This window comes from Porites lutea, chromosome 2 (genome assembly GCF_958299795.1).
Source record: "Porites lutea chromosome 2, jaPorLute2.1, whole genome shotgun sequence".
Classification (NCBI taxonomy): domain Eukaryota; kingdom Metazoa; phylum Cnidaria; class Anthozoa; order Scleractinia; family Poritidae; genus Porites; species Porites lutea.
The window spans coordinates 6,002,597-6,014,809 of record NC_133202.1 but is presented as its reverse complement, the minus strand read 5'-3'; the positions used below and the strand labels follow the sequence as shown (position 1 = coordinate 6,014,809).

Genomic DNA, 12,213 nt, shown 5'->3' with positions numbered 1-12,213 from the left:
TGGCTTAGCAGCCAAGCCCTAAGCCTAGACCAGTCTCAACTCACGTGATGAGAGGGGGAATCCAGCATCGGAATGGGGGACAGCAAAAAGATGTCTTTTCGAACCGCCTGCTTTTTGCTTGTAATTGGTGCTGTTTTGACTCCTTTTATCAGCGGAGTTAACGTTGACAGCTCTAGATTTAAGCAATTTTCTCACATCAAGACAAAAACTCCGGCAGCCGTGCAAGAACAAGCTGTCATAGACCTCATAACAAGATTAATTGGTCCGAGCTACGCCTCTAAATTCACCATAATAGTAAATGCCAGCTCTGGATTTCAGCAAGATCTGGATACGTTTGAATACTTTACCAATGAAGAAGATGAAAAACTCGTCATTACGAGTACGAGTGGGGTTGCAGCGGCGCTAGGATTTGGACATTTTCTCAAGTACAGATGTTTTGGGCATGTGTCTTGGAGCGGTGATCAGCTTAAGATACCGGAACCGTTTCCAGTTGTGAGAAGTCCTGTGAAAGTAACCAGTCCAAACAGGTATTCTGTCAAGAAACATTGAGTCTTCTACGTTGTGTATCTCCCAAAGGAGAGTCTGTGGCTAAACTTCAGAATACCTGGCCACTTCATATACATCTGTAAAAGATGCTTCTGCTTGCAGTTTTGCAGTCGTCAAATTATATTTTTTAACATAACAAAATTATGCAAAAAAAGTCAGACTGTGAATGTATCCTTTATCATTCTTCCCGGGGGGGGGGGGTACTCCTGGGAATTCTTGGTGGAGGTGTGCTGCCCGGTTCTCCAAATCGTGACCTGATTTCAGACCAAAAATTGTAACTTTCCACACCCATTTTCAGACCAGACCTTTAAATTCCATGCCCATTTTCAGACCTGGCCTTTAGGCAGAAATTATGTCATCATTACTTAGATTAAAGCGCAAGCAAAGAAGTTCTTCAAATCCATTTCAAATTCGCATATTTTTCTTTCTTTCTTAATCATTTGGAGTTGAAATGATAAAGACGTTCATACAATAGTACAGTAGTTCCTTCAAACACCATGCCCGATTCCAGACCAAAATGGGCAAAGTGTATACCCGTTTTCAGACCAAAACGGAGCAAAAACTCTACCTGATGGATCGGCACATACCTATATAGCTTATATAAGGGAGTACCCCCCCCCCCCCCCCCCAGGTCATTCTTTAAGCCTTCAAAGATCGTAATTCATAATTCTATGTGTTTGGATCTTCGTTCTTGAAGCCACGTGATTCATCATCAACAGGACTGAGGGACTAGACCGCACGTGGGAGCAGTCATTCAAATACTTGCGTTAAGTAGTTTTGTTGACTATAAGACAACAAGACTGCAGGAGGGTGAACTGAAAGCCTGTTTACTTAATCACTGTGGTACCATGGGAGCAGTTGATTGATATTGTCAAAGTGGCTAAGTATTCTGAAGTTGCTCCAAGGTTTTTCAAGGAAGGTACAGTGAAAGAGATGACTGGGGCTTCTTGTCCCACAAAAATGAGTAAGAGACCTTGGTCGTTTCTCAGAGGTGACCCCTTCAGAAATTCTCATCGTATTGGGAGACTGGAATGTACATGTAATGGTCCCCAGGGGCAGTGGGTGGGTAGTTTTCCCAATTTTGGGTGCTGACAAACTACATGCTTTATTTTTTATTTTCTAGAATTAAAGATCCTGCTTAGGACCCAATGACCTAGCATTATATACTATATTCTGGAAAAAGAGGTCTGCAACATGTCCCTATGTACTGATAGGCCTTTTAAAAGAGGGCCCTATCTGCCCTATTTTCACTTTTTGGAAGAATACAAGATAACTATTATTTGTTTAAAGTTCTGATAAGTTGGTTGCCTGTGTATATCCACATTGACTGAATTAAAAAGTTGAATATTTGTTTTACTCTACTTGCTATAATCACACTTCCTTCCTGGTAGGTTCCGCTATTACCAGAATGTGTGCACAGTAAGCTACTCTTTTGCGTGGTGGAACTGGACACGTTGGGAACGTGAGATTGACTGGATGGCTATAAATGGCATTAATTTACCCCTGGCATTTAATGGACAGGAGGCAATATGGCAAAGAGTTTACCTGAGGATGAATCTTACACAACAAGAGCTTGATCATCATTTTGGGGGACCAGCTTTTCTTGCGTGGTATGTTTAGAAACATTTAGAGTCAACTCTTCCTAAGAAGGACTGGCAATGGGAGTGGGACTGGCACTCAGGTTTTCATATTTCAAGGAAAAATCCCAGATAATCTTTTTCCAACCATCTCAGATTTTACCAATGACAATACAAAATTCCAGACATCCTCAATCATATGGGATGGCCAGTGACTAACTGGAACAATAATTGGACGTGTTTCTATTTTCCTGGACTTGTCCCAGATTTTCTACAATAGTCAACAATCATTCCTGGTATTGAAGATGTTTACTGTTTCTTATGTTGATGATCGTTTGTAATAGTTTCACAGGGTGCAAAGAAAGTTGATTTTGCGGCTTGCCATTTGGACAAGTTGTTGCTAGTATGAACTAGCCCAAGAGTCTTTTAAGTAGCCTAAAAAAATGTTTGATGAGCAGCATTAATTACAGTTCTTCTGTCATTTGAATGTCCCAAAAAACTTCACTTGCCCTTTGGGCAAGTTAAGAACAGAATAAACTAGCCCAATAATGTAAATTATTGCAAAATCCACTAGCCCCAGGTTATTGCCAGACATGACTTTCTTTGCATGCTGTTTCAGTACCAATCCTCCAATTGCTTGGCTCCAAACTCCTCTCTTAGAGATTATGCATGGTACACACTGCTGAATTTTCCTGATTTATCAGTCAAATTTGGATTACTTAAGGAAAACCCCTTTTTACCATTTGGGATTTCCAGACACTGATTTAGAAGGGTGTATGCCTTAAATAGAGAGTCAACAAAGAAGGTAGATGAAGAATGGCAGGGAGCAATATGGATGTCCATTTCAACGGGATTGTCACTGAAGTTCATTTTGGTTTTATTCTCTGACCATTGCCGAGTCAATCATAGTGGTTTATCATAGTATGGTTGGTAAATTATTTTGTTTTGGAAAAATATCTATACCCGTAGAGATTTCTTCTAATTTAACCTTCTGTACACTGCCTAAAGTAAAAAAATGTTTTTATCGTAAAAATTTGCAAGATTCCTCTCTTCTTGAATAAGAACAATAAAGAATAATAATTACTATTCTATAAATAACTTTTGTTTCAGGTCACGGATGGGTAATATTAGAGGCTGGGGAGGTCCTCTTTCATCTTCTTGGCATTCAAATCAGTTGGCTTTGCAGCATAAAATCTTGGACCGGATGCGAGAGTTTGGCATGACTCCTGTGTTACCAGCTTTTGCTGGGCATGTTCCAAATGGTCTTTTGAGAGTCTATCCAAATGCTAATGTTAGTCGACTTGGTGACTGGGGTCATTTCAACAGTACATACTGTTGCACATACCTTTTAGATCCAAGTGATTCACTTTTTCAGGTGAGTTAACTTGAAAACACATTTTTTGGCTTTTCTCACAGGTCATGAATCGGTATTATTGGGCCCTGTCTTCAAGAATCTGGATACTTTTTAATCCACAATTTTTTTTTACACAAACCGGCTTTCCATCCACACAAAACCAGTGAGTCTGCTCATTGAAACAGTGCATCTTTTTGAAATTGTGCTTTATAGTGATTTAACAACCTGTCTACAAATCCAGGTACAAAAAATTGCAGTTTCAAAAAGCCATCCAGAGGCTGGTAAAGTCCTGCATCAACTTTTTGGCATTCAAATCAGTTGGTTTTGCAGCTTAAAATCTTAGATTGGATGCAATTGTTTCGCGTGATGCCTGTGGTACCAGCTTTTGGTGGACATGTTCCTGATGGTTTGTTAAGATTTTATCCAAAAACTAATGTTATAAGGCTTACAAGTCAGAACCAATTCAATTCAATAGCACATACCTTTACACATATTCCTTAAATCCTACTGAACCTTCTTTCAAGGTACGCCTGTAGCTTCCCTTTACATGTTACATATTACCCTCCAAGATCTCCATAATTCTTCATATGATCATGCTGCGAAAGCCGAATTCAATCATTGCTTTATAGTTCATTCAAAATAATTCGTAGTTTAAAAACATAGCTAAAACAAGCTTACCTGCATTGATGTTAAGTTTATCTTCGATAGTTTACATTTAGGTTTGTCCAGCTCCGCAAATAGTCTCCGAATAGCAGATATTGCCCTCCGAGTTGTCATCTTGCTGTTTTTGCGATGTTTTTAGCCATTATTTTGCCTAGCTCCAGCTGTAGTTCTTACTCTTAAAACGAAGGAAGTGTCCGCCATTTTACTTGTTACAACGAAAACAACTCAATTTCGCCCCCAGGTCTTGTAAAAGGCTGCATTTTTGATGTCATTTCCTCATTAAACACAAAATTCTTTCAAATTTGGTCATCAGTAACTGGGTGTGGTGAATTATGTGTGTGCTTTTAGCCAATCAGAATTGGGGAAATATTTTGAATGAATAATAATGGCTAATAACCTGCATCTAATTTTCTCTTTTAAATCTCTCCTTTTTAGACATTAAGATCATGAGAGTAAAAGGTCGAAGAGATCACCAAAGAAATCTTCTTAGTAGTAACAGTGTTTTCAGAACAGTGTGGAGAAAATGTGTCAGGGGCACCCAACGACAATTTTAGGAAAAATATCTGTTTGGAAGACGATTTGAGATCGAGAATTTTCAGAACATTTGTTGTAAAATTTATTGCTTGCCTGCCTCTCCTAGGATTTTCGAACATCTAAAAAATGGTAAAATTGCCCATTTTCAACAGATTTTTACCCTAAAAGGTCACCTAAAATTTTCGGAAGCCTTTTTTCTGGCTGAAATTTTCGAACACGTAAGTTTGATTCCTATAATTTTCGGATCACTAGACTTTCAGCTAGGAAATCCGAACAGATGAAAAATTTATAGGGGATAAAAATATGCCCATATCCACTTTTCAAATACTAAAACACGTTTAACAATGCTATGTTTAAGTGGTTTTGAAGTATATTCTCGTTGGGTGCCCCTGATGTGTGTTGATATTACTTTGTTACTGCTACTTGCAGCAAATTGGTGGAGCATTTATTAAGGAACTGATCTCTGAATTTGGAACTAATCATATCTACAACACTGATACTTTCAATGAGATGACCCCACGGTCAAGTGATCCAGCGTACCTGTCCAATGCCAGTAGAGCTGTGTATGAAGGGATCTTGGCCGGGGACCCAGATGCTGTTTGGCTCATGCAGGGATGGTTATTCCTGGATACTGCGTTTTGGCAGCCACCACAAGTCAAGGCATTACTACAAGGTATAATGTAAGCAGGCTGCACTGTACCTTATTACAGCGATAGGATAATTTCATGATTTGATGGTTTGCATATGTCACAACACTTAATGCAATTTTGCAAAAATTTTGGATTGAGAGGCACTTTAATTCCGCATTTTGAGCATTCACAGTATTATTTAATTAACCCATTGGCTCCTGGAGATTTTGCCGAAAAACGCGTTTTGAAGGTACTCGAGTGGTTTTCTGGTCACTGTCCAGCTATAAAGAGCTAAAACTTATCACAAACCGGTTTACAGGTCGTACACTTCACGGCCTTCTGATCCAGATGCAAAATATCAGCTTGCGAAGTTCGGGCATGCACAGAAAGCAAAATTTTGAGATAGTTTTTGGGTTTAAAAGTGACACAGCAGTCTTGACTTTTTCTTTTCGCTTTCTCTCCTCCCCTCTTTTTTCGCTTTTCTTGCCTCATTTTTTTTTTCTCTTGCTGGGCACAAAGGGTAGAAAGGACGTGGATCCGCACAGGCGATTATGGGCGGTTCAGGGGCGAATGGGTTAAACATTTTATTTGGTCCAATAAAACGTCATCGTTTGCATTTGTTACGTCAAAACTAAAAGTTGATGCACTGGCTGGCTTATATGACATTAGTGACATTAATAGCAAAGAAGTTCTTACAATGTCCCCAAGAAGTTCATGCTTGTACATGTACATTAATTATTTACAGTCAATTTACTATTGTCCTCTTTACAAGTTATTTTAATTAGTAAACATTTTTAACATTATATTGTTCACACAATCAATGTGAGTGGCTAAATTTTCGCATCACATTATGTTCGCAACAGTTTTTGTTTGCATCACTTTCATTTCAAATCGCAAAAATTCACGAAATTAATTTCAAGTAATAAGGTACATGTGAGTTCTGCATGTGCACACCAGGGGCTGGGTGGGTGGTTGGGGTCATTTAAATGTCGTTGATTTAGATTTCTAACACTTCAACCATGTTGGGGCATGCTGAAAGCCAACACAACAGAGCTTAGCACCAGCTAAAGTGCTGCCTGGAGGTAGACACTTGTGGTAGTCACTGCAAGAGATTATACCCTTAGTGGGCATTTAATTTACATTCAACAAGAGTCAGATCAGCGGAAATACTGTGAAACAGATCCTACAGTTTAGTCCTTATCTAAGAAGGTCTAACCATATGCAGAAGTGACTTGTGGATAGCAAATTTTTCTTAGTCATTTTAAGACCCTTAGGGTTGATCAAGCCAGGAATGAAACCTTTTCCTACTGCTCACCCAATCAACTGAGCTAAACAGTTGTTGGTTGGATTAACTTTGTTCTTCCCCTCCTTTTTTCTTCCCGTTTCCACAGCAAGTCAGTGAGACAGATGCTCGGGGCCCATGTGGGGCTCATGTAGGATGCCTCTAGGTTGCAGCTATTGTCATTCATGAGAGTGGTAGTGATAGGCTAAGGAATGGCCTGCCTCTATTAAAAGCCTTCTTAGAGTATTGTAAACATTCAGGCTCCATATAACAGTGCATTTGATATTATTTTGTCTAGTGCTTTCATTTATCACACTTTATGAGGACTCCGAGGAAAGCTATTTATCTTTTATGTTATTTTCTTTTGACCGAAGGGGTACCTCAAGGCAAGATGATCGTCTTAGATCTGTATGCAGAGGCAAGTCCAGTTTGGCAGAGAACAGAGTCGTTTTATGGTCAGCCATTCATTTGGTGTATGCTTCATAACTTTGGAGGGAACATAGGTCTATATGGAGAGCTCAGTAGTATCGCTACAGGTATTAATAGTTTTATGGCTTTGAATCTATAAATACTGTTTCTTCTTAATTTGCCATTTCCTCCAACTCTACCAAAACAGTTGAGTTGATACAATCTCGTTCCCAGGGCTTTTCAGTGGCCGTCCCTTTTTTCTGGCAATAGCCTGGACTTGATTGACGTTATTTTACCTGATATCGCAAACGTCTTCCAAATTTGGTCAACATTAGCTGGTGTTGAAGAATAAGCCTGGGCATGTGGATATGAGCCGATCAAAAACAGAGTGATATTTTGAATGAATAATAAAAGAATTTATAGTTACCGTACCATTCTTCCCTTGCTGTTTGTAGGGCCCATCAATGCCACTAGCGCTAAAGGCTCCACCATGATAGGTACTGGCATCACACCGGAAGGAATTGAACAGAACGATGTTGTTTATTTGTTAATGAATGAGATGGGATGGAGATCCGAGACCGTTAACGTTTCACAGTGGTTAGAGGCTTACTCTCAGAGGAGGTACGGAGGGGTGAATGAGTATACACAGCAGGCATGGAAGCTGTTGGGTAGAAGTGTGTACAGTGCTACTTTTGGGCGTGGTCACACTCATTCAGTTATAGTCAACAAACCATCGCTTACTTTAAAATTTACGGAGTGGTACGAGCCGGAGGATGTGTGGGAAGCCTGGGATGCCCTGGTTATGGCGGCTGACACTTTTGAAATGGTGGACCCTTTTAGGTAATTACTCTGACGATTTTAAATGTGATTTTTGCGGCAATTTTTACACATTTACTTTTTCCATGCAATTTCAAATCATACCTGTAAACTAGCAGTGATTGCTTGGACAGATCTTGATTGCATGGATAGACCATTTTATGGTTGTGCTGTCTTTGACTGGCTTTGTGTTTCTGGCAGCTTTAGGAACGACGACGGCGACGGCAAGGAGAACGTCAAGAAAGCCGTAGGTTTATTGAGCAAAACAACGACTTTACATGTACATCACGCTTTTTGGTACATTTCTTTGCCGTCATTCCACAACTACGACGTGAAAATGCCTCATTTTACGTTTTATAGAGGAGTTAAACAAGGGACGACGAATTTTGCTTTCTCTTTCTAAACTTGAGTGCGGCCTCCAAGAAGTTAACTCCAGGGAAATTCGCCTACATTTGATATCTTCAGTGAATTGAAATACGCGAATTCATTTTAAAAGTGACGTTTTCGCTGCCGTCGTGTCGTCTATGCTAAAACTCACTAATTTCACGCACCGTTGCCAGATTTTATATTGCAGGGACTGGGTACGAATCCGAGTATTATGGGGTTATCAGCACATTCCTATCAGTCAGAAAGAGCACACCGAGCTATACAAAAAGTTGGTTTTTTTATCAGGCCAATAGAGACCTTTAGATTCTAAGACGAGTACGACTACGAGTACGAGATTTTCTCAATACTAAGTAAAGCTTGCGCGTGAACCAGCGTCATTTTGGCGGGAAAACGTGGTAGCCGTTGTCAATCTACTACGAGTTTTAGCGAGAATGTCGAAGTAGGGAGCACAAGTTATCAAATGTTAGAAGTTTTATCATTTTGCGATCGGGAGAGGGTGTAGCCTCCTTCACTAAAAGTAACAGTGCTAACTTTTCTAGTGAAAAATGGTAAAATGAAGCTTTCAGGGGAGTCCATATTTTAGTAAGACGCGAAGAAACTTCAAGTAAAATCTCGTACTCGTAGTCGTTCTCGTCCTTGAATCTAAAGGTCTCTAATATTGAAACGAGATCCAGCCAATCAAAAACTCCATAATTTACTAAGAAATATATAGACGTCCGGGCAATGAGTGGCAAACCATACATTTCTGATAGTAAATGAGTGGCTGTATCTTGTTAATTTTTGGGCCAATTAACACAAAACTTAGGGATTCAAAAAAGCTTGATGTGCTCTTTTTGACTGTGTGGACCGTGTTGTGTTGTCAATCCCATAATATGCAGCCTCCTACCCAGTTTCCCACCGTGTGACTCGGGTGTTACAGTGATATGGGCATCCCCGCGTTTTGGCATCCCCATTCCCCAAACCCTAATGATATGGGAATCCCCTTCTCATATTACCTTAGTGATTTGGGTTAAGGTTAGGGTTAGGACTACAGGGGATGAATATATCATTAGGGTTTTGGGAATGGGGATGCCCAAAACGCGGGAATGCCCATATCACTGTGACACCGGCAATTGGACTGTTTGAGGAGACGAATTTTGATCCAGTTTCTTGTGCAACTTCTTCACAGCCAATGAAATAAAAGTTAACGTCTCAATAACAGCCTCAAAGTGTAATTGGACGAAATTGCGTTTCAGTCCCCAACAAACCCTTAAATGGCCAACAGACTGTTATAAGGAGCGATGAATCCACTCATCTCGCCACCAAACCATTTCGCTACCAAGAAGTCCAATCGCCAACAACCAACCCGCCACCAACGGTGAAATAGTTAAATGACTTGTTGAAAATATTCCACAGACCAGTATTTGACAGTTTGCCTAAATAAATGGCGTCGACGCCATATGTGGGTTGAGTTTTTTGTTGGTTCTCTCCTTTGCTCTGAGAGGTTTTCTGGCCCTCTCCTCAAAAACCAGCATTACTAAATCCCAATTCGACCAGGAATCAGATAGACGAAGAACCACTTCGTGGATGTGCTACCTCTAAATCGTTATTTATTTATTTAGTTAGTTAGATGTAATTTTCAATACTTATTAATCAGTTTTAACTTGTTTCATGTTTGAAGGTACGACTTGGTGGACGTAACGAGACAGTCTCTTCAATTGTTGGCCATAACCCCCTATAATAACTTGGTGGATGGTTATATTAATAACTCCACGTCCGCCGTGCAAGCAGCTGCATTACAGCTCTATGAAATCTTTACAGACATGGATGCTATTCTCTCGTCAAACCAGTATTTCTTGCTTGGTGGCCACTGGCTTAACCCTGCAAAGGCCTTGGCAACTAACGCACAGGAGCGAACGTTGTACGAGTACAATGCCCGTATTCAGATCACTTTGTGGGGACCAAACGCGAATATCGAAGACTACGCCAACAAGATGTGGGGAGGGCTTGTCTCGAGTTACTACCAACAACGCTGGGTCCTTTTTGTCTCCTTCCTTCTTGATTCAATTTCGCAAAAAGTGCCGTTCGACAAAAACAAGTTTGATGCTGCGTTGTTTGACCAGGAAACTAAGTGGACTCTTGGTAATGAATTGTATCCTGACAAACCCGCTGGTGACACTGTGACGATTGCCAAAATGCTGCACGGAAAGTACCGACCTACGACAGCGTAGTTAGCGATTTTCGTCGTACTTTGAAAATTGGTTTTCGTAAGTCTTATGAACTAATTACGGTAAAATTCACCCAGGTGTGAACTCGCCTACTTCTTTGGCAAGTGGTGTTTAAATCTAACGAACTGCGTTAGTTGGACTTTCCGAGATGCACTTTCTAAGCATAAGGTCATACGCACACAAGTTAACCAAAGCAGTAGGCGATTTCACACGAAAGCGACTTGACTGGTATGTATCCAATCATACTTTAAATACAAACGCCCAAATACGTGAATTTCTTGTTTGAAATAACGTTTTGTATTTTTTAGGAAAAATATCTATAAAAATGCTTATAGTTACGGTTTGGTTATTTTACAATTCTATGGTATGCAAAGACCTTTCCCGTATTTCTCCCGATTGAGCGTACACAATAGAAAGATGTACGGCAAGCGGTAAAGGCCAGATTAAAGTTTGCTATTCCTCAAAGTAGAAGATGAGAAGGTATAACTGTCCAAAATAATTTTTTGCATAAAGCCGACATCAATTTACTTATTTTTTTTTTAGATATCATTAAAAGTAGATGACAACTAAAGGGAAAACTTTATTGAATTTGACGTTTGCCGTAAACGTTAAACGTGCTACTAAAGTTGTTTGCCATACTTTTCAAAAAGTTTCCGGAAAATCCGGTTGGAAAGTAAGTGAACACGACTTTCAGGTTGTTCCAGTGAAAAATTTCCGGAACGGAAAATTTTCGGGAGCAAAGGAAGTTCTGAAAAGGTAGTTTCCCATCGGCATGTTCCATACCAGTTTCCGGTTCTCGCGGCTGTTTGTCGGCAAATTGAACTGGTTTGTACAAATGGTAAACGCGTAATTCCGGGACGAAATTTACCAGACCTGAATTTTGCTTACCATTTGCCCAAACTGTAAACCGATCGGTTTGCCCATTTAAAAGGTAAAGAACCTTAAAAATCCCTCGTATGAAACGAGGTTTACCTGTGTGGTCTAATCACTGTATTTTGTCTTCCCAAGTCTCGAGTTAGTTTCATTGTTCTCTGAATGCGGGGACGGTCTATCGGTAATAAAGCTTTTTCAAAAAAAGCCGAATAGAAAATAAAACTAAAAATGAAATACTTCTTCAATTGACTAGCGTAGTGGAATCTATATATGTTAGCAAACTTTGTAAGAAATTTTTTAAAACTGAGTGTATTTGTAATGTATTGAAAATGCACAAGTGACACGGTAGTTGCAATGTTTTTTTTCTTCTAATCAAAGGTTTATAAACTTTGTACTTTCTTACAAAATCAATAATTAAGCATTAAATGCTTTTATGTTTGAACTTAAAGAGACTGCTCTAATGGTTTATAGATTCGAATTAGCCCCTTAATCGAAAAGCCATCTTGAGCACTGAAAGAGAGAACAGTCTAGAAAACTGAGCAAAGGCGGATCCAAGGGAGGGGCCCGGGAGCCAAACTGAGGCCCGAAGGGACGAAAAAAATTTTTTTGGACACCGCCCCCCCCCCACCTTATCTGAGTGTCTGGATGACCGCCCCCTCCCCCCCCCCCCCCCTTATCTCAAGGTCTGGCACTGCTGAGCCCTTATAAACGAAATACTTTTACATTACAGTGAACTCCTAGCCTGCCCTGCTTAGTTTCTGAATGCCTTCACGAGCGAAACTCGGGAAATTTTGCTTTCGTTGGTTGTAACTGTTTTTGTTTTGTGGCTTGAGTGTCGAAGAGAAGTTGAAGAGAGTTCGAAGAGTACTTTCGCAGTTGCTTGTTACAAAGTTGTTTCCCGAGCTCATACGGGCGTGGCGCCCGCTACATCTACGTG

General features: G+C 40.1%; 1 protein-coding gene across 1 annotated transcript; it reads left to right on the top strand.

The window, feature by feature from the left end:
* The first annotated feature begins 60 nt into the window (after positions 1-60).
* On the top strand, positions 61-11,724 carry LOC140927523 (alpha-N-acetylglucosaminidase-like). The gene is made up of 7 exons (XM_073377186.1): positions 61-527; positions 1,938-2,156; positions 3,234-3,498; positions 5,104-5,347; positions 6,960-7,121; positions 7,449-7,833; positions 9,857-11,724. Exons 1-7 carry the CDS (start codon positions 73-75, stop codon positions 10,404-10,406), a joined length of 2,280 nt encoding a protein of 759 aa, XP_073233287.1. The 5' UTR covers positions 61-72; the 3' UTR covers positions 10,407-11,724.
* The last annotated feature ends 489 nt before the right edge of the window (positions 11,725-12,213 follow it).